Source organism: Dasypus novemcinctus, chromosome 8, assembly GCF_030445035.2.
Source record: "Dasypus novemcinctus isolate mDasNov1 chromosome 8, mDasNov1.1.hap2, whole genome shotgun sequence".
NCBI lineage: Eukaryota > Metazoa > Chordata > Mammalia > Cingulata > Dasypodidae > Dasypus > Dasypus novemcinctus.
The window spans coordinates 111939747-111963415 of record NC_080680.1 but is presented as its reverse complement, the minus strand read 5'-3'; the positions used below and the strand labels follow the sequence as shown (position 1 = coordinate 111963415).

General features: G+C 39.6%; 1 protein-coding gene across 2 annotated transcripts in view; it reads right to left on the bottom strand.

Moving 5' to 3' along the window:
- CTNNAL1 (catenin alpha like 1) overlaps window positions 1-23669 on the bottom strand; it is an 82788-nt gene that overhangs the window by 18907 nt on the left and 40212 nt on the right. For both annotated transcript variants that reach the window (XM_004476544.5, XM_023584101.3), the window contains exons 9-12: window positions 20250-20408; window positions 18392-18484; window positions 13236-13386; window positions 2097-2134 (exon numbers count right to left, since the gene is read on the bottom strand). In XM_004476544.5, the coding sequence (XP_004476601.2) occupies window positions 2097-2134; window positions 13236-13386; window positions 18392-18484; window positions 20250-20408 (441 nt within the window). The remainder of the gene's footprint in view (window positions 1-2096; window positions 2135-13235; window positions 13387-18391; window positions 18485-20249; window positions 20409-23669) is intronic.

The following is a 23669-nucleotide window of genomic DNA, read 5'->3' as shown; positions in this document are numbered from 1 at the left end:
CTTTTCTAGAGGTCTTTACTTCTTAATGCTGATTTAATCTACTGTCTTGTGTCTTTTCCTTTTAGTCTGAAGAACTTCATTTAGCATTGCTTACAAGGCAGGTCTTGTGGTGCCAAAACTCCCAGCTTTTGTTTATCTGGGAATGTCTTAATTTCTTTTTTTTTTTTCCTTAATTTTTATTCCCCCCCTACCTCCAGGGATGGCTCCCTTGTCTGTCTGCTCATTGTCTGTTTGTCTTCAAGCACTTGAGCCACTTCCACTCCCTGCTGGTTGGGTCATCTCCTGGTTGGGGCATCTGCCCATCTTTAGGGGGCACTGGGAACAGAACCCATGTGGGAGGCAGGTACCCAATTGCTTGAGCCACATCTGCTCCACTTCCTCACTTTTGAAAAACAGTCTCATTAGATATAAATTCTTGTTTGGCAATTGTTTTATTTCAGCACTTTAAATATTTTTTTCCCACTGCCTTCTTGCTGCCATGGTTTCTGATGAAAAATCGGCATTTAATCTTATTGGGACTTCCTTGTATATAACATGTTGCTTTTCTTATGCAGTCTTCAGAACTCGCTGTCTTTGGTATTTGACAGATGACTACTAAGTGTCTGGATGTAGTTTGCTTCAAGTTTATCCTGTTGGAGATTCACTGGTCTTCTTGCGTGTGCATATTCATGTTTTTCATTAAATTTCTCTCTTTTCCTTTAGTGACTCTTCCAATGTGTATATTGGTATACTTGATGGTGTCCCATAGGTCTCTTAAAGCTCTGCTTACTTAAAAATTCTTTCTTCTTTTTGTTCCTCAATATGCTTCAATTACATTGTCCTTGGCTTCTCATGCTTGCTAGTGGTTTTAGGAATTCCCCTGTTTACAGGAATTCCATTGCTACCTCTCCTCCCAATGAAACAGACTTTCTTCCCTGCCTGGGAGTTCTATGGTATGCCTTAAAGTAGGTAATCTTTTACCCCAGGTCACTTTGACTTTATTTCTTACACTGCTTTAGCAGTCTGCAAGCTGTTTCTGCCTGCAAGACAAGATCTGGGAAGGAGCTTGAGAGAAGTTTCCTTGTTTAATCTTTCAGGCTGTTACCCAATAGATTGGCACCGACCGAAGGCACCCCGGTATGTTTATAGGGGTTATTCTGCTCCCTCCAGATCAGGGCCAGGGACTCACAATGGAAATGCAAGCTGACTCTATACCGTACCAGGGAAGGGGTATGGGGGGGACCAAAAAGGGCACCAGCTTCTCCTACTGTTTTAAAAGTTGTGTATTCTTTATTCAGCACTTGCCCAGTTACTGCAACCTTTTAACTATTTTCTGGAGTTCCAAGGATAATGGTTCTGCTAGTTTCACTAGTTGTTCAAAGATTCTGTGGGGGAATGGCACCTGGAGCATCTTAAACTGCCATCTTGATCAACTAAACCTAGGACAGTTCATACTGGGTATAATTTTAGATTGGGAATAATTTGTAAGTCTTTAATTTCATTTTTTGTCATGATTAGTTCCTGCTCAGAAGCTACTTCTATAGTCAATTGTTTTTCTTCTACTTCTAAAACTAGAGGTATTAGGCTACTTGATGGTTTTAAAAGAATGGTCCTTGTTGATAGATTTTTAAAAATTATAAGCTCTGTTTTCCATATCCTGCACTTCATTCAAACTATAAAATTCAATGAAATGATCTCTGCAAATGAGCCTCTTAGGTCATCAAAATGTTACCTGAGTAATATGACTGATATCACAATGCTATCTGCCAGAAGTTACTGTAGGATCGGTGCCCAACTAATACATCACACTTTTTCTCCTTACCATATACGTGGCATATTTTCATCCAGCTGTAAAACCTCATGGAAGTTCTTATTTCAGAGAAAATAACATGACCTGGTGAGTTAGTCCCAAGATGTAGAGAACAAAAATAACTCTGACCTCAGCTTATGGCTTCTAGGCTGCTATTCAAAGTAACAGGACTCTGGATAGTCAACATTTAATATCCCAACTTTGTTCCTTTATGTCAGCTAGGGGAGGGGGGAATAGCAATACTCAGATAACAGCATAATTTGAATTCTGAATAAAAACATACTGACATATACAAAATTCTACTCACCACTGGCTTTGGAAGTGAAAGGTAGCCATACTTCTCTCCTACAAATAACACATATAATTTGAGACAAATTTTCTACTGAATATATTTGCTATTAGGCACATTTAACTTTAAAACTATTATTAAATATTAATGTTATTAGTGCATTAGTTTTAGTAATTCAGTCTATTAATTACATGTGATTCAGAAACAGTCATTTAATTGGTGAACATGAAGCCTATCAACACTTGCATCTCTAAGCCACCTAGGTTAGCCAATCTCTACCTCCCCCAGCAGAAAGGCAGAAAGGCAAAATGTCTCACTGACATGTACTGCCACTACAACCATTTCTTTCATAGTATATTTCTTTTATGACAATTACTTCTAATGAAACAGATTGCTCTTCCATCTGTGTCAGTATTGGTACTTGCTTCTTTCTCAGAAAGTACCAGACCAAATTATTTACAAGTAACCTCATAATGCATTCTCCCAGTCAAGGCAGAGGGCAATCCTAGTGTACAAGATATTAAGACAAAATAAAGCAAACAACACAGAACCAGGAGCACAATAACTGAGGAATGGAAGGAGCTTTGTAATACCTACTTCATCCCTGCCAGGTTACCTTTCCAGCTTCCAGACCATGCATAAAAGCAGGTTACAGAGGATGACAGATTTTTTTAAAGCTAGTTTGTGATATCTGGAATTAGGAATTTATGATGAGATTTGAACAGTAATTACTTCTTTTTTTAAAAAAAGATTTATTTATTTATTTGTTTTTCTCCCCTTCCCCCCTGTCCCCCCGCCCCCACCCTGGTTGTCTGTTCTATTTGCTGCGTCTTCCTCTTGTCCGCTTCTGTTGTTGTCAGCAGCAGGGGAATCTGTGTTTCTTTTTGTTGCATCATCTTGTTGTGTCAGCTCTCCATATGGGTGGCGCCATTCTTAGGCAGGCTGCACTTTCTTTCACGCTGGGCGACTCTCCTTACAGGGCACACTCCTTGTGCGTGGGGCTCCCCTACGCGGGGGACACCCCTGCGTGGCACGACACTCCTTGCGCGTATCAGCACTGCACACGGGCCAGCTCCACAAGGGTCAAGGAGGCCCCGGGTTTGAACCGCGGACCTCCCATGTGGTAGACGGACGCCCTAACCACTGGGCCAAGTCCACTTCCCAGTAATTACTTCTTGATCTCAAGAAAATTAAGTGCGTTCACCTATATTCGGCTAAACCATATGTAACTGCTGATACTCAACCATTTCTGAAATACAAAAATGATAATTTCATATGGTTCATACTAATAAAAATAAATATAATGTAAGAGCACTAAATTCCACCCTTTCTTATAGACTATTACATGAACATGGAGAGCCAGCTTAAAATCTGTTTAAAATATTATCTAGAACCATATCAAATATGGAACCCAATAGCTACATTTGACTACTGGGCACTTGAAATGTAGCTAGTCTGAACTGAGATGAGTGCAAAACACATACAGATTTTGAACACTGAGTACAAAGAAAAAAAGAATTTAAAATATCTCATTAATAATTATAAATATGAGACTGAATTATAATATTATTTAAATGAATTTCACCTGTTTCTTTTTATTTCTTTTTCACATGGTTACTAGAAAAATGTTAAATTACAAATGTGGCTCATGTCGTATTTCTATTGGACAGACTAGTCTAGAAGATTAATTGTTGCTAAGGGTCAGCTAATTGTACTTGGAAATAGCTTTATGATTCAGTTAATTTATTCACAATGTCAGGATTTTATTAATGGTTTTCTAATCTCAAAATTATGGGGGTGGGGAGAAGGGAGCCTTGAAGAGCTTATTTCCATACCTTATATCCTAGCCCTGATATAAAAAGCACCTGATTTAGTTGTGAGAAGTTTTATAGAAGATAGCCTTTAGGTTACTCAGAATCTCAGAATTTATCGTCAATCTTAACTCAAAGTCTGGATCCTCTCTATAATATGCCTAAGAAGTAGTCTTAATAAGCTATTACAGAGAGCATAATCGCTATTTAAGTATACTTAGATAAGTAATTGTTGTATTAGTACTGTTTTTCTCCCTATTCCTATCCTCGGTTGGACTCAGAATGGTTTATATAAATTTGAGGATAGTTGCAGAAATTATTCTTCAGATGGGCCTCTCCCAAATGTTATATAGGCAAGGTTGTCTTACTTTCTCCCAGTTCCCACAGGAATCAAAAAAGTTGGTAATACAAGAAAGAAAAAGAATGATAATGCTAACAAAGAATCTGAATTATTTTATAATTAATTTTATTGGTGTTATTTCCACACAAATATATTGCCATTGATGCTAAGCAGAGCAGTAATAGATTGACTTCATTGTGGTTAGCTATTATATCAAATTAAAGAGATAACATAAACAATTTCTATCTCTGATGAAAACATGTTAGACATATTTGAAATAGACAAACAGGATTATTTGGGGAAAATATACTTGGTACAGATATTTGATATACAGAATTGTTTTCAAAGCACTGCCCTCACAGGAGTAACATGTAGGTTTAATATTTCCAAAAACCTTTGTTTAGTCAGCACCACAATTATGCCATCATTACTTCTGAGTTTACACCTCCACATAAAGTTTCAAGTCAAGGCCTAATTAAGTTCAAAAAGCCCTCTCACTTTATGGGGTTACAAAATTATTTCTTAAGAACCTGAGAAATGATGCTCTCATTCAATATCCAGAGTCTTCATGCAGCTCTACATCCTCACTCCCCAAGAATAAAAAAGCCTCATTGTTTCACCGAAGTTGTATTACATCATTCCCCATTAGAAGTTCTAATAATTAGCTGTTTGGTTCTGGAGAAGCTTCTGTAGGGCATGATAAATAAGAAAAATAGTATGTCCTTGACCCACTTAAAACAAACCCTAGCCACTGAAGGACAGGCAGATTATCAACTAAATTCAGGATTAGGATTGAGATAGTCCAATCCAAACCCAAACTCCCCTCTCTCCTTTACCTCTACATTCAATTAATCACCAAATCCTACCAGTGCGACTTTAAAACGTCTTCTTAAGCCAGTCCCCTTATCTCCATCTCTATCATCATTACCCCAGTTTAGCCATCAGCTCTTGTCTGGACAGATTGCTCCCTTGTTCCAGACTCACACATCCCCCCAAATAAACTCATCTTTATCCACAAACACAGTCTGCTTCCTGTACTCCCAGTTTCAGTAAACCATACCTCATCCATACAATCTGACAACTGATAATATCGATGCAGAGCTATGAAGCAGGGCCACCAGATATAAGAAAACAGTAGTTACAGAATTAAAACCCAAATGAGGGGAAGCGGTTGTGGCTCAATGAGTTGGGCTCTAAGCACCGCAGAGTGCCACCCGGCCAGCAAGCACTGCAGAGAGCCAACTCAGCAAGGTGATGCAACAAAAAGGGAGACAGAAAAAAAAAAAAAAAGTAGGTCTCTACCCAAATAAATACCCTTTATAAAAACCAACTAATTTCTGGTATTTTGCATCAGCACCCCTTTGGCTGACTAGTACACTCTCTATTGTTTTTTGTTTTCAATTTCATTTATTTCTGCTCTGATCTTTATTATTTCATTCCTTCTACTTGCTTTGGGAATAGTTTGCTGTTCTTTTTCTAGCTCTTCCACATGTGTAGTGTGGTCACTGATTTTAGCTCTTTCTTTTTTCTTAATGTAAGCATTGAAGGCTATAAATTTCCCTCTTAGAAGTACCTTTGCTACATCCCATAGGTTCTGATATATTGTGTTCTCATTTTTGTCTTGAGATATTGATTTGTCATATAATTTCTTCTTTGACCCATTAATTATTTGAGTGTGATTGTTTATTCTCCATGTATTTGTGAATTTTGCCTTTTCCCACCTCTTATTGATTTCTAACTTTATTCCATTATGATCAGAGAAAGTACTTTGTATAATTTCAATCTTGTTGAATTTATTGAAATCTGCTTTGTGACCTAACATATGTTCTATCCTACAGAAAGTTCCTTGAGGACTTGAGTAGAATGTATATCCTGCTGTTTTGGGATGCAATGTTCTCTTATTAGGTTTAGTGTATTTAACATATTATTCAAGCTGTTTCTTTATTGATCCTCTGTCCAGATTTCTATCCAATGCTGAGGGTGGTATATTGAAGTCTCCAACTGTAATTGTAGAGATATCTGTTTCTCCTTCAGTTTTGCCAATGTTTGCCTCATGTATCTTGGGGCATCCTGGTTAGGAACATATACATTTATGATTGTTATTTCTTCCTGGTGCATTGCCCCTTTTATTAATAAATAATGACCTGTCCTTCCTTATTGCTAGTAACAATTTTGCTTTTAAAATCTATTTCATCCAATATAAAGTATAGCTACTCTAGACTTTTTTTTTTTTTTTTTTTTTTGGTTTCTCCATGCATGGAATACCTTTTTCCAGGCTTTCATTTTCAATCTGTTGGCATCCTTGGGTCCAAGGTGAGTCTCTTATAGACAGCATATAGATAGGTTATATTTTCTTATCCATTCTGTCAGTCTGTGTCTTTTAACTAGGGAGATTAAGCCATTAACATTCAATGACCTTTGGTTTTATCTATTATATTTTATTTTCACTACTCTTTTTACACTTTTCATTGCTTTTAGTGATATAACCTTCATTTTTAGACTCTCTTCTAAGCCTCTCCTGTCTTTCTTTTCAGGCTATAGCACTCCCTTTAGTATTTCCTGCACAGACAGTCTCTAGGTTACAAACTATCTCAGTATGTGTTTATCTGTGAATATTCTAATCTCACCCTCATTTTTGAAAAACAATCTAGCTGGATACAAGGTTCTTGGCTGAAAGTTTTTCTCTTGCATTATCTTAAATATATCATACCATTGCCTTCTTGCCTTATGGTTTCTGATGAGAAATTGGCACTTAATCTTATTGGGTATCCCTTATATGTTATGCATTGTTTTTTTCTTGCTGCTCTCAGAATTCTCTTTGTCTTTGGCATTTGACATTCTGATTAGTATGTGTCTCAGAGTTGGTCTATTCAGTTTTATTCAGATGGGAGTACATTGTGTTTCTTGGACATGGAGAGCTATGTCCTTCAACAGAGTTGGGGCATTTCCTACCATTATTTCTTCAAATATTCCTTCTGCCCCTTTTCCCGTCCCTTCTTCTTCTGAGACACACAAAACACGTGTGATCTAACATCTCTTGCTGTCATTTATTTCCCTGAGACCCTGTTCAATTTTTTTGCATTCTTTTCTTCATCTTTTCTTTTGTATGTTTGCTTTCAGAGGCCATGTCTTCAAGTTGACTGATCCTTCTTCTGCCTCCTCAGATCTGCTGTTATATGCATCCAGGTTATTTTATTTAATTTATTGTCCCTTTCATTCCCATGATCTACTTTTCTGTGTATGCTTTCAAATTCTTCTTTGTGTTCATCCAGTGTCTTCTTAATATCCTTAATTTCTTTAGCCATCTCATTGAATTTATTAAGGAAGTTTGTTCCAACATCTATGATTAGTTGTCTCGACTCCTCTATGTCATCTGGAGGCTTATTTTGTTCCTTTGACTGGGCCATATCTTCCTGTTTCTTGGTATGGATTGTTGGTGTCTTGCCATCTGGCTTACTAGATGTATTTATTCTGGGTGTAGTTTCTCTCTTTAGTTTAGGGCTTTCTTGCCCTTTCTCCCCTGCTGGTTTTATAGTAGGACCTGAGGATATAGATGGTACTGCAAGCTGTGGAGGCTGAAGCTGTACACATTGCCACGGGAACTGAGAAAACTTCTTCCACCTTTCTCCTCTGCCAGGAGTAGGGACAGAACTGCAGTCATGTGTAATGATCCAGGTCATGCGGGCCTAGACTGTAGTTGCCAGGAGAGACTGATGAAGCAACATGCCCCTTCCTCCCCTGCCTGGGGTGGGGATGGAGCTAAAGGTGTGGGGAGCAATCTATGCTGTGCAGGTCCAAAATCACCGCACATGCCCAGGTAGACTGAAATAGCACCAGCCCCTCTCCTCCCCTGCGAGGGATGGGGACAGACCCTTTGGAGTGCCCAACAATCTAAGCCACGTAAGCTACATGCACCTGTAGTTGCCCTGAGAGGCTGAGGGATTATTGTCCCTTCTGCCTTTTAGAGAGTAGGGATGGACCCACAGGCACCCAACAGTTCAGTCCATGTAGGCCAAAAGTACCTGCCATTGCCCAGAAAGGCTAAGGAAACACCAGCCCTCTATATCCTACTCGGGGGCAGTGATGAAGCTACAGGTGCCCAGCTATTCAGTATGTGTGAGCCAAAAGCACCTGCAGTTACCCAGAAAACCTGAGGAAATACCACCCTCCTCTGGTCCTACTGGGGTTGGGGGTGGAGCCACAGGTGCCCAACAGTCAGGTCTGTGCAGACCAAAAACACCTGTAGTTGCCCAGATAGGTTGAGGAAGCACCAGCCCCGTCTAATCCTACAGGGGGTGAGGCAGAGGTGGAGATGGAAATAAAGGCTCTCAACGAACGAGTTCATGTGGGTTGAAAGCACCTGTGGTTGCCCAGGGAAGCTGAGGAAACACAGCTCCCCTCCTATCCTATTGGTGGTCAGGGATGGAGCTACAGATGTCTGGCTATCCACTCCGTGTGGGCCAAAAGCACTTGGAGTTGCTCAGAAAGGCTGAGGAAACACAGCTCTTCTCCTATCCTACTGAGGTGTGGGGATCCCATGTGTACAACTATTCAGTGTGTGCTGTGCTGGCCCAAAGCACCTGCACTTACCTAAAGAGGCTGGTGCAGGTCCCTCCAGTTTCCTGCCTGCTGGAGATGGGGTTGGAGCCTAGGGTAGGGCTGCAATCTGATCTGGGTGGAAAGAAGCCAGTCCTTACTGTCACCATGATTTTCAATCAGCCCGCTTCTTCTCATGCTGGGGACAGAGTTAAAATGGTAGCTACCAGACTCTTTCCAACTTGGACAGGTTCAAATTTTAGCTGATCTTAGGATTATACTTTAGCCCAGTTGAATTTACTAATCAGAAGCTGAAGTCAGTGGCCAACTGTCTCTTCCTCCTCCATTTTTGAGAAATGGAGCTTCCAACTCCAGCCAGGGAATAGCTCCTGAGGCAGCTTGTGCCACCAGTGGAGGATGGGCACCAGCTCAGTGGCATGAAGTGCTCTACTCATGCAACTTCATTGCAGATGGGCAGTCTCCTACTTTCACTCTTTCAAGGATGTTGCCAGATGTTCTTCTGGTCTCCTGGGCCCCCCAAACAGGTGCTTTAGATAGCTCTGGGTGATTACTAACTGCCTTGTAGGATGAGATGACTACTGGTGCTCCTTACATGGCCATCATCTTGCCTGTTCTATTAATTTTTGAAAGTGGGATGTATTGGCATCTCCAGCTATTATAGTAGAATTATCTATTTCTCCCTTCAATTCTGTCCATTTTCACTTCATATATTTTCAGACTCGGTTGTGAAGTGCATATGTGTTTATAATCAGTATATCTTCTTTTTGGATTGAAACTTCTATCAATATATAATATCCTTGTTTGTCTCTTGTAATCTTTTATAATTTAAAGTCTATTTTGTCTGACAATAATATAGACATTCCAGCCCTCTTTTGACTATTGTTCACATGAATATCTATTTCTACCCTTCTACTTTCAATCTCTATTTGTCTTTGTGCCTCAACTGAGTGCCTTGTAGAAAGCATAGAGATAGGTCATGCTTTCCCATCTAATCTGCCTTTAAATAGGGGAATTTAATCCACTGACACTTATGGTAATAACTGAGAAGGAAAGAAATACTTCTGCCAGTTAGCTATTTCTTTTCTGTATGTCTTACCTGTTCTGTTTTGTTTTTCTCAGTTACTCCATTACTACCTTTTTTTTGTACTTCATTGCTTTTTTTAGTGTACCATTTTGATTCTCTTCTTCTTTTCTTTTCTCTGTATTTTTAGTTTATTTTCGCAAGGCTTACCTTTGTGATTACAATTAACATCTTAACCTAATAACAACCTAGTTTGACTACTACCAACCTAGTTTCAGTAGTGTTAGAGAAAAACAGCAATCACTGGGACACAGGGACTGATGATTGCAGGTAGGAAGTTCATTGGGAAGTTCTCCCAATGGAGGGGGTCCGAAGAATAGACTTCAGCTCCCCCCACCCCCGCTAGCATGGCGGGGGTCTGAAGAGAGACTTCAGTCCACCCCTGGAAGGTGGTGGGTAAGATTTTATACAGTACATCAATAGGCAGGGAAACCGAGTACAGCCTGGGGCCAAATGGCCAGGGGGAAGTAGGCTAGGAGGTCTTAGAATGGGGAGGGGTTGGTGGTGCCTGGGCCCAGAGGTATTAAAGGCCCTATCCACTCTACTTGGTTTATTCTTAGAAGGGGATGAGCTGCCTCCTAGCCCACAGGCAACTTGCTCAATCAATGGGAATGGAGTCACAGCCCATTAATAATTGCAAACCTTGTAAGGGGGAACCTCTAAAAGTAGTTTACAAACTCTCTACCCCTATCTATTCCATTCTTCCTCTATCATACAAGTGTTTCATATTACATCTTTATACATAGATGTTAAATATTACTTTACATATTTGCCTAACATATAGAGGAAAAAAACAGTTACAAACCAAAAGTATAGTGATACAGGATTTTATATGTACCTATGTATTTACCTTTATTTATGTTCTTTATTTCTTCTTTTGACTTCAAGTTACCGTCTAGTGTCCTTTTATTTTGGTCTTAAGGTCTCTCTTTAACTTTTCTTGTAAGATAAGTCTTCTGGTAATTAATTTCTTCAGCTTTTGTTCATCTGTAAATGCCATAAATTCTCCTCCGTTTTTGAAAGGTAATTTTGTCAGCTATACAATTCTTAGTTGTCAGGTTTTTCTTCAAGGACATTAAATATACCAACCCACTGTCTTCCTGTCAGTTCAAAAGTTGTTTTGGGGGAGAGTCCTGGTGCTTCCTACTCTGCCACCTTCCTACAATCCTGTCTAGAGCCTGGCTTATAATTTTTACACGGTTCTGTCCTTCAACATGAGATTACCAATCACTCCAGGAGAAGGCAGAGACCCCATGTTCCAAAATGATGAAGAGTAGAAGGTGGGGTTTGTGGTTTATATTTTATTTAAAGAAAGGAATTTACTTGTATTTATAGAAAGAGCATTCCTTCTTTTTTGTTTGTTTTTTGTTATTTTTATTTTGTCATTTTTTATTTTTATGTTCCTTCTTAAGCTTATAAATCTCTAACAGCTATTTTCTATTCAGTAGTTGGCTCAGGAGTAAAGAATAATTGTTAAATGACTTATCTTCCTTGAAAAAATGTTATAAATCCTTTCTTTTTTAAAATAGAAATAGAAAAGAGGAAAGATAGACCAAAATACTGATAGAAGAGGTTGGTTTTAAACCACAAGGATCCCACACAAAGAAGAATAAGGCTTAAGTCCTTGGTCAAAAAGGGACTAGAACAAAGAGAGGATCCGGTTCCATCACACATACAGATTAGGGTGAACTCACCGGCCTAGAGGCAAGGCGGAAGAGGAGTAGAAATAGTGATAACTCGGCCATTCCCCAAGTTTCCATGAATAAGAACAAAACTTATCCAGCACTGATAACTGTATGAAAGAAACCCACACTAAGCTGAGTGCTGCTCTGGTAAATAGAAGAAATGTTTGGCAAGGCTTGGCGTCATTATCTTGTCAGCAAGGTTGCTCTCACTGGTAGAGCTTTCCACAGTGCACCTTGAATACTTATAAGTACCTGGAGTCAGATCCTTCCCCTCAAATTAGCCTCGCTGCATTATGGGCCAATGACACCTTTTTAAAAAAGTCAGAAGGACAATTTTCCTCTGGCCTTTACCTAAAGACCGAGAGACAGCACCAAGACACATTTAGGGGTATCTCCATGCCTACAGTTCAAAGGTAGGTTGACTTCAGGTAGTACTCACAAAAGACTTTAAGAGCTGGCAGGAGCTTCTGAAATTAGTTAGCTCAATGCCTTTGTTACAGTCCAGCACACGCAAGCCAAGGACACTCAAGTTGAAATGGGGAAAGGGCTTGCCTGAGACCAGTTAGAGAAAGAACTGGGCCTTGCAGATGCTTGGGTTTCCCCCAGGCCAGGTGCCCTTTTATCATATGCTACTTCTCTTCTCTTCATTCTTTAAGCCATTCCTATGGCTAAGTGATCATTCTCCTTTAAATGTGGATTAAATATGTCACTATACCTCTTAATATATGAAACTTGCCCCTATATAAAATACATGTACCTACAATTATTTTATCAAAGCATTGTCATTCAAACTAGTTATCATAGAAATTTTTGAATATAGAAGCATGATAAACATTTATTATACTTTACAAATGATATTATACCTACAAAATCTATCATCCTCTGATCTCTAAGCATATCAGCAATTATCCAAAATGGCTATTTTTAAAAAATATATGAAATGTTTAAAAGTTTATATTTTGTAAAAATAAATAGGTAATTTGACATTGAGACTTTAAATAACATTTTATTAAAAATATCAATAGCAAGCATGTTTGACACTAATAGAAGTCATTCAAAGGGAAAACATTAAAACACATAAACATAAATAACAAAACATACTGTACAATGGGAAATCTACCAAATTCCTAGTTGATATTAAAATAAAGAGTATAAATAATGCCTCTTGTACATTGTATGGAGCTATTCTACATGTAGAAATACCAAAGAACTTACTCACCACAGGAAACATTCCAAGATTATGTAGTCATCAAGGAAAGAGATTCCATCCAAGTGGAAGGAAAGCAATTCAAAAATCAAACAGCTATATTCATTTCATTATGAAGTTAATAGAATTAATGTTAATAATGACAGGATTACCACATTTTAGTACAGCTTTTGAAATAAAACTAAAAAAACAAATTTAGAAGAAATATCAAAAGACTTCATTTTAATAGGAAAACTAGAATGCAAATATTAATTCAAAGAAATCTACAAACTGTTACACAGCAAATTTTAGTCCTTAGATAGTAAAATAAAGAAGGATAAATAATGTTTTCATCATTTTTCCGTGGAAGATCTTTTCCTATAAAAATAACCCAACTGAGTTATAGTAAGATAATTTATTTTGCATCTGAGGCTTGGCATTAAACTCACAGAGTTACATTAGAGTTATAATATTTTAATACATGGACAGTTTCTCACCTCGTCTTCCTTCAAACACATCACTGATTTCTCTTAGCAGTGTTGACATGTCACTAATTTGGGATTCCCAAGCTTCACAAAATACATCTAGGTTTTCTTTAGCAATTTTACTAGATGGGTGCAACGTCAATGTTTCAGCAGCAGAAATTATCTAAAGAAACACAATATACACAAGTGTGAATTTCAATACCTTATTTCTCAAAGGCATACTGGGGATCAAACTTAAGTAAATCTGTATTGCAGAGCTGTTGTTCAAATATATTTAATAAACGAATATGAATAAATTTTCACATACAAGCCCCATGTTAAACAATATGGAGATACTTGAATAAAAGTTATTGTTTCTTATAATCTGACCAACAGATAAATGGTATGCATTATTATATATAAGCTAGCATTCTGGAAGTGATTATCTTTATCCAAGGAAAACTCTGTTTAAACAGTTATTTCCATGGTCTAGAAGGTGGCTCAAAGAGTTATGCTCAGATTATATACAGATATGGTAGTAGAAGTGGTGGTGGCAGTAGTGATGATACTAACAGCAGTGGCAGTAAAAGTAGCAGTGGTGGTGGTGGCAGTGATGGTGGTAAAGTACTAAGCAGTGGGAGCAGTGGGGGGGGTAGTAGTGGTGGCGGTGATGGGGGTGACAGTACTAGCAGCAATGGTAGTAGAAGTAGAGGGGGGTAGTAGTAGAGCAGTAGTGGTGGTGATGGTGGTGGTGGTAGAAGTGGTGGGGTGTGGCCGGGTGACTGACTTCTGTCCATTTCAATGTGGAGGAACTGATAAGCCCCACATCGGTGCCTGGCTATTCAAAACCTCCCCATGTTCCTCAGTTCTCTCTCCCTTCCATGTCCAAGGGCTCAATGCAGAGGACCCAGCAGGGATTCTGAGGTTCTCAGGGCTGGCAAGCCACAGATGGAACCATCCTGATCACCAGGAGGAAGAAAACCAAGCCACCCATCAGGCTTGATGTGAAGGAGAAATATGCTTCCTTTGTATTAAGCTGCTGAGCTTTGGGGGTTTCAAATTTTATCTCGTGTTAGCTAATATATCAATTAATCAATTAATAATTTTATGTAATAGTCACTCTCTAACACAAAGATCTTGACTGATGTTATTTGTAATAGCGGCAGAAAATGGATGGCTGAGCTGAATCTTTAAATACCTCCTGATCTGACATTCAATAGGAATTATGTTTTAGCTCCCACTAACCCATCAACCAAATAAAACCTACTGAAATTTCCTGGTTGCACATTAAATAAAACACAAAAAAGGATCCAGCAGCCAGGAGCCAGGAATCAGTAGACCAGTTTTGATAGGTGCATAATACTCCTTTTCTTTACCCTACTTTTCACCTCCGATTCCTGACAACAGGTATTAACTCTGTCTAATTTCTAGGATTCACAGATTGGGGATATTACATCAAACTATCAAAAAATATTAATTGATATTAATATACCCACCATATACCCAAACTATAGTAGGTACTGGGATAAAGTAAAGAAGGTAAAAACGTTAAAAAGAAAAAAGAAAAAGGTAAAAACCCTTTACTATGGAGTTTACACTCTAGTGGAAATTAGAAACAATAAACAAGCTTACAATTAAAATAATTATAAATTATGACTAGTACTATTAGAGAAATAAATGTTCCAGGTGCAGCTGAGGAAACAGGTGTGAATGAGAAAGGTAAATTTCCCTTTCCTCATGGGGTTCACATTATCATGGGAGGAGAAAGACAATTTAAAAATATAAGTTAAACTACTAGATATTTTAGAAGGTGATAAATGATACGTACAAAAATAAAGGGTCAGGGGATAGAGAGCATTAGGTGGTCACCGAAAAGGGGGCATGTGAACAAAGCACTGAAGGAGGTGAGGAAGCCATGGGGGAATCCAGGGAGGTGGTCTGGGTTGAGGTGGGAGCATTTCTAGTGTGTTTGAGGACGAGCAAGTATGTCAGTGTGATGGTTAGGCTAATGTGTCAACTCAGCCAGGTAATGGTGTGCAGTTGTTTGGTCAAGCAAGCACTGGGCTAACTAATACAAGGACAATTATGGGCTTTACTCATCAATGAATTTACTGCATAGATGGCTGATTATATCTACATCCACCAGGGAGACTGCCATCAGCAATGAAAGACGCTCTATCCAATCAGTTGAACACCTTAAAAGGGGAAGTGATTTCAGCATTCAGAGAGAATTCCCCAGCTCATATCTGGACAGCCAACATCTCCCAGAAACTCATCAAGAACCTTCGATGGACTTTCCTTGGAGCCCCTGGTTTGTCGCCTCCCTGCAGAACATGGACTTGTGCATCCCCATGGTCACATGAGAGAATCTTATAAATCTCATACTATTTACAGATATCTCCTCTTGAGTCTGTTTCCCAAAAGAACCCTGACTAATACAGTCAGTATGGCTGGACTGGTGTGAGCAAGAGAAAGCCATGGAAAGGAAGGGACTTAACTCTGAATGAGAGAGGAAGTCACTGCAGAGCTTTCAGAAGATTGACAAGATTAAAGCCATGCTGGCCTATATCGTCCCTTTGGGGGAATTAAAACCAGGTGCCCATCCTGGGTGGGCACAGTCCCATAGGCACAGGGCTGATAAGCAAATGCAGCTCTGCAAGAACAAGGCTCCTCTCCTCAGGGAAGGGGAGCATGGCTTGCCGGTAGAGTACCGGCTAGATTCCAGCGCTGCCGCCCTCTCGGCCAGGGGCCTTTGTCCAGTGCACCAACTGTTCACATGTGCCCTGGAGAGGATCTAACATTTTAAAGGAAATACAAAAATGATATTGCTAAAGCAGAGATATACAGAAACAAGTATAAATTAGCACTCAGGGATGCTCTATTTCCTTAACTTATTTGTCTGTGAGACAGAGGATAAACACTAGGAGTAAAACCTAAGGCTATGAGAATAGAAAAAGCTTCTTAAGTTATGGAAGTTGACAACAGACTCTATCACTGTCTGCGGAAGAAAATATGGCTATTCCTAATATATCTGCTGCAATAAAAACAGTAAGCCAAGAATTGTGACCACATAGGAGGTGAGGCCTGAGAATAAGAACAGAGTGATTGCATATGGCCAGAGAGTCAAACCCTCCAGTTCCAATGAAATACATGCATAGCCCAGGCAAGTAGGGCAACTCCTATGTGGATAAGAAAATTTTTTTTTGAGGTACCAGAGCCGGGGATTGAAACCGGGACCTCGTATGCAGGACCTCATATGCAGGAAGCTGGCACTCAACCACTGAGCCACATCAGCTCCCCTGAGTGGGTTTTTCCATTTGTTTGCTTATTGTTTGTTCTTTTGTTTTGTTTTTAGGAGGGACTGGGGAACAAACCCGAGACCTCCCATATGGGAGGCAGACACTTAACTGCTTGAGCCACATCCACTCCCCAAGAAATACCGATGGGTTGGTTTCTCCCAATAAAGTAAGTTTCTTTCATTATAATAAAGTGCTCAACAGAGGATCATCGCTGAGGTTCACTCAGAGTTCCTGCTTTTGTGATAAGCCTCTGGCACTGCTCTCTACAGGGGAATATGAGTCATCCCTCCAACATCCAGTGTGGTTCTGCTAGAGGGCACACACCATCACCGCTGTCTCAAAGACACTGTCACTGTGCTCGTCTATCAGTCAAAGATCCAGGGCTCAACACCTACCATTCGATATTGCAGTTTAGGAGTAAGTCCCTTCCCTTCCCAGCTGATCATAATAATGGAACATGGATACCTCGTAAACTGTATTTTAGAGCCTAGACCAGAAAGGAAAGGAGGACTGTCATTCAATTTTCTCCTTAGTCAACTTGACAGTGACAGTATTAAAAGGAATGTCACTGGGGAGTGGCTGTAGCACTATCAATTGGGCTCCTGTCTACCATATGGGAAGCCCTGGGTTGATGTCCCAGGCCTCCTTTTGAAGGCAAGCTGGCCCGCACTCACGGAGAGCTGACAGCCCACGCCCATGCAGAGCCGGAGCAGCAAGACCACACCACAAAGAGAGGTAAGTGGACACAGAAGCACGCATAGCAAACGGACACAGAGAGCAGACAGCAAGCAAGCCGCAAGGGGGGAAATAAATAAGTTTAAAAAAAAAAAGGGAATATCACTTTTAAAAGACTTCCGAAAATTATAAAGACAAAGTAATAGATAGAAAATTCAGAAAAAGCACTCACAATCCTTCCAAATGAACACAAGAACTTTTATTGCTGCATTTTCCCACACAGTCATTTTCACATGTATATACATTTTATATAGTAGCAATGATAGTATACACACAAATTTTGTATCATGCCTTTTTTTTTTTTTTTAAAGATTTATTTATTTAACCCCCCCCCCCCCCCCAATCGCGTCTTGTTTCTTTGTCCGCTTCTGTTGTCGTCAGCGGCAGGGGGAAGTGTGTGTGGCGCCATTCCTGGGCAGGCTGCACTTTCTTTCGCGCTGGGCGGCTCTCCTTACGGGCGCACTCCTTGCGCATGGGGCTCCCCTACGCGGGGGACACCCCTGCGTGGCAGGGCACTCCTTGCGCGCATCAGCACTGCGCATGGGCCAGCTCCACACGGGTCAAGGAGGCCCGGGGTTTTGAACCGCGGACCTCCCATGTGGTAGACGGACGCCCTAACCACTGGGCCAAGTCCGTTTCCCATGCCTTTTTTACTTAACATTTTAGCACAGTATTTTTCCATGTTATTTCTGGTTATGATAATTATTATTTTAAAGTCATAATACATTATTTGCCTGATTTTGCTCCTAAATACAGCTCATTATAAATAATGTAATGAACATCTTTTCAAAATTATTTTTATCTCCCTATGTCCTTAGGAATTACTGCATCAAAATGTGAATATTTTTACGGCTTGTTAAATATGATAAATCACTTTCCAAAAGTGCTATAACAACCATCACTATAAATCACTTCATTAAACTAGAAATAGACCAGGGAATCAATTAAATGGCCTAATTTGCAGTTTGGCAGCTGATCCCCTAATCCAATGGAATGTCAGCCACGTCTGGCAAACTACCAACGAAATTCCTTTATCTCTGTTTCTCTCCAGAGATTTGGCCTCTAGTTAGGCAGAACCATTTACGTCTTCCACATAATTTTTTATGGCACTCAGACAAGACAGAATATAGAAGGAATAATCTGCTGTTATCATACCTGTTGGCCAGTCACCTGAAATGTCTCCTCTGCATGGACACAGGTTATTTCAAGAGGTTCTGTCCCAGATACATGTCGCAATAATCGACAGGTCTGTGAGAAAACATTTCTATAGTATAACGTCCATATTCTCATTCTTTACAACATGCATCATTTTATTAATGATGAAAAAAATAAAACTATATAGATAAAATGTATGAAACCCTCTACAGATAAATGTGTACATTGCTGAAAAGATGATTAAACTACTGGTCACCACAGATTTTCTAGCAACGAAGCAGGGGTGAACAAGGGCACAGTATATTGTTTTATTGCTGACCCAATCGCAGCAAGGTGGTCACAGAATATTAGAACCAGAAGGAATCTCCGAAAGGATGAAGTTGCACCCAAATATTTTATATATCAAGAAAGTTGGTTTGGAGACGCGACTTAACCAAAGTCTCACAACTACGCCAGAGTCACTATAAGCTACACATTCATTCTATCAAGAAATAACACTTCCCTCAGGGTCATTTAAGCATATGTTTCACTGAAGATAAACCTGGATGAGGCAGACTGATGAAAGCCTACATCAGAGAAATTTATTGAAAATCTTAAGACTTAAAACAGAAAATTAGAGGTATTTTTTGCTCACTTTTAAAAAGATTTGCTGCAAGATTCCTATAATTAGCAAGTTTCCCATTAGTCACAATATTTGGTTTATAAACACAATAGCATGAAATCTATTAAATAAAGGAGATGTACCTACAGTCATTTTAAGAATGCTCCCTGGCAGTTTTCAGGCTGCTATGTAAGGAAGTAAAGGAGAAGAAGCTAGTCCAGTTGGTCTACACAGCTCCTTCTAACCATGAGTCTTTGAGTTCTGTGAGCAGGCTATATTAGATAATATGACGAAAGCTGGATGGTTCATATCTGTGCATTTCTATCTATGTTGGCTAGGATACACCTCATACACATTCAGTATGTTAATACATGGGTTGCCTTTTTTTTTTTTTTTTAACTAGTAGATGTCTGGCATTTTCAGTAAGTAGAATGCTTAGAATATCAATTAATAAGCCACAGTGGAATTAAAATTAAAGTGGTAGGCCTGAAAGATTAAGCGCCAGTAATACATAACAGAGATCTGGGCAGAACAGGAGAGGTTCAGAGAAGGGTGTGCTGGATGTGTTCTCTTCATCCCTCCGTGTCCACTCCCTCCTTTTTGTGGTCCACAGGGGGAAGCCTAGACAACAGATGAGCAGAAAGGAGGAGAGAAAGGACATTGCTCCCCTGCTCCTTCCCCACAGGGTCACCTTGGGCTGCCTGTATACCTGGCCCTAAAATCACTGCCTCTCTAGGTGGCCCCCTCTGAAAAGCTCTCTCTGTTCCAGCTCCATTAACCACTTGCTGCTCCTATCAGTTTGGGTCTCTGGGTGGTCCAGCTCTGCTAGCTCCAGTTACTTGACTCTCACTCATGGTTGCCTTACACGCTGCCTATGCATTTGCAAATAGCTTCTTTATTAAACCTTCCCTAAATTATCCTAATTAGAGTGTGCCCTCTCTTTCTCCCTGAGACTCTGACTTATTCAAACAGAAACAAAGTCATACAATGTACCCCAGTGCTCTACTCCAAGGTCTAATCTCTCTGAGAGGATAAGAAAAAGAAGATTAAGAAGAATACTTTCGGGTTCTGGGGTTTTTTCATTTTGTTTAAGAGGCCAGATTGCTGTAAGAACAGCACAGATATACTAAAGGAAAGAGACAGAAAACATTCAAATGAGGTAAATTAACCAAAAACTATATTCTTGTTAATATTCCCTCATGATAATACAGCTATCATTAAATCACACTTTCTGTAGCGAGCAAAACTATTACTCACCTCGACAAGCTGCTCTTTCTGTTCAGAGAGTTTACAGGCATATTCAGCCAAAGCTTCTAAATTTCCTTCTCCTCCTGTAAGTTTTAATGCTTTTAAAGCCACATGGTCAGCATGGTATTTCAACAGATCTGCTGCCTGCTGTGCTGCTGAACTATGAAGCTGCAGAGAAGGAGGGTGAATAGTGATGAAGGAACAAAAACAACATTAAGGTTTTGTGAACAAGCATCTCATAAGCAATTTTAAAACTAAAGAGTAGAAACCTCAAAGCAGTCCTACTTGACCCATTCAGGGGAAAGTGTGCATTCCCTGTGATAACAGTAGAAGCTAGGGAGCTTGTGAGTTCTTCCAAAGGCTGGGGTGATGTCTAATCATCTTTGAATCCTCCCGGGTGAGCAGAAATGAAGTCTGTAGATAAACTGATCGTCCAGTAGCAAAGTGGCCTTGTCTCGTTTTCATCCTGCTGCCAACCAGCTTCTTCCCACACAGCTTCCCTCTTAGTAAAAAAAACCAAAGAACTGCTCCCACTACTCTTTTGGTTAGCAAGGAAAGGCACAGAGGTAGAGTATGGTATTCAGAAGGCTAAGAGAAAAATCATACAGTAATTCAGAAGTAAGAGCCAATTTTTACAAACTTTTTGAAAAAGTGTCAGTGTGAGAGTCAGTCAATTGGGTATTCCACAGAAGTTTATTAAACAGCTCCATCATGCCAGACACCGTGCCAGAGGCTGGATGTACATGATGAATAGGACACAGGGGAGGGGGTTATAGTTGGTCTATAGTTGTTGCCTAGAACTTTGCTTTCTAAAGGAAGAAAATGAGCCCTATGAACAAATTGTGTCTCAATAGAAACAATAGATAAAAGCGTAACAAAAACGTCAAGTTTTATTTGACTTTAGGTGGAAGGGATTTTAAACATGGCTCCCTGTAGCAGTTGATATTGTTTTATGAATTCCAAAAATAGATATTGGATTGTATTTATAAACTGGTTTGTTCCTCTGGGCATAGCAGATAATATTGGATTCAGAGGTTTCACTTTTACTTGATTTAATAATGATCAAGGCTTTGATTGGCCCACATCTGTAGGACGTTGAGTCCCCGCCCCCTTGGTGGGTGGGAACTCACAGAGAAAGTGCACTGCAGAGAAGGGAGGTGAGAATTTTGATATGGGAGCCCCGGGAAGTAAACACACAGAGAAGCAGATAGGTGAGGAAGGAGAGAAGGCTCCATTAGACACAGCAGAGGCCCTGGGAAGAGAGATGAGCCATTTGCCTGATAATCAACAGCTGGCCTTGTGGAAAGAGCAGCTGAGCCCACAGAGAAACAGCCCCATGAAGAGAGGAACACAAGAAGCCTAAACCCTTACAGACGTCGACAGCCATCTTGCTACAATACGTGGCAAGAGACTTTGGTGAGGGAAGTAACTTATGCTTTTTTTGACCTGGTAAGTTTCTACCTCAAATAAATACCCTTTATGAAAGCCAACAGATTTCTGGTATTTTGCATCAGCACCCTTTTGGTTGACTAATACACTCACTCTCACTGGATATCTTTAAGCACTATTATCTCCAAAGTCTTTTCTTCTCCTGATCCTGCCTTTTAAAAAAATTAATGATGTTGACAGATTATCTGGGAGTTCTCCAGAAAGATATCATTTTAAATAATATTTTCCTAAAAAAAATAGGATTTATGCCTATTTGAATGAAGTATTTTTTTCCTGGAAGTAATCCAATAACAATTCAAATTTAAAAGGTAGCAGGACTTTCCGCAAAATTAACAATAGGGTAGTCTGCATTCATACAATCAAGTGAGGATAACTACAGTCAGAAACAAAGACATTAAAATATACTTTCCTTTGGAAACTAAATGCCACACAATTTTTTTTCCAAGAAAACTTTTTCTATATTTCTATCAGCATTTTTTAACTTTTTATTTTGAAATAATATCAAACTTACAGGACAGTTGGAAAAAGAAAACAAACCCCATACAGAAAATTCCAACATATCCCCACCCCAGTGATACCCAAATCCACCAATTTCAACATTTTGATGCCTTTGTCATATCATTCTATCATATACCTATTTCCTGAACATTTGAGAGCAGGTTGCATACATCATATTCTTTGAACACATAATATTTCCAATGTATATTTCCTATGAAGAAGTATATTCACTTATGTAATCATCCTAAATGTAGTTATAAAATTTTTTAAATTTCATGTTGATATAAAGCTTACATTCTGTACTCTAATTTTTCCTATATCTCCATAATGTCCTTTTGAGCCTTTCTCCTCCATTCTTAGATCCTATCCAGTGTTGTGTTTTTTTTTAAAGATTTATTTATTTCTCTCCCCTTCTCCCCCTTGCCCCCGCCCCAGTTGTCTGTTCTCTGTGTCTATTTGCTGCAATGTCTTTGTCCGCTTCTATTGTCAGCGGCACGGGAATCTGTGTTTCTTTTTGTTGCGTCATCTTGTTGTGTCAGCTGTCCGTGTGTGCGGCGCCATTTTTTGGCAGGCTGCACTTTCTTTCGCGCTGGGCGGCTCTCCTTACGGGGCACATTCCTTGCATGTGGGGCTCCCCTATGCGGGGACACCCCTGCGTGGCAGGGCACTCCTTGCACGCATCAGCACTGCACATGGGCCAGCTCCACACAGGTCAAGAAGGCCCGGGGTTTGAACCGCCAACCTCCCATGTGGTAGACGGACGCTTTAACCACTGGGCCAAGTCTGCTTCCCTATTCTGTATTATGTATTTCATTTAATTATCATTATCTCTTCAGTTTCTCTTTTTTGTTTTTTAATTGCAGAAACATATATGCAACAGATATGGGAATTTCCACCCCACCTCCTCCTAAGCATACTGTTCAGTGGAATTGAACGCATCCATAATTTTGGAGTATTCTCACTACCATCCATTACTAGAACTTTTCCTTACCCCAAACAGAAACCATATACTCATTTTGCATTAACTCCCCATCGTCCCTCTCCCTCACCCCTGGTAACTTGTACTCTATTTTCTACCTCTATTTGTTTGCATAGTCTCTGACATTTTCTTTGTGGTTAAAAAGTGGCTTAAATTTAACATCCTAAACACATAACAATCTTGTTTGCATTGATACCATAACTTCAAAAGCATGCCACAGAAGAATCGAAAATATCTTTTAAAATCATCAGGGCCTTAGTATCTCGTGCCAGTCCTTTATTTTACAGACTATAAAACAAGTCCATAGAGACTGAGCAACTTGCCAAGGTCATGTAAAATTTACAAATGGTTCTGGAGACTACACATTAATAACCCTAAGGGAGGAAGTGAGAACAAACATTTAGTAAAGTGCTATTCTGTGCAATGTGCAGACAGCAGCTGTATATATATATTTTCCCCCTTAATCCTTATAAAAATTCTTCCAGGTTGCTATTGTTATACCC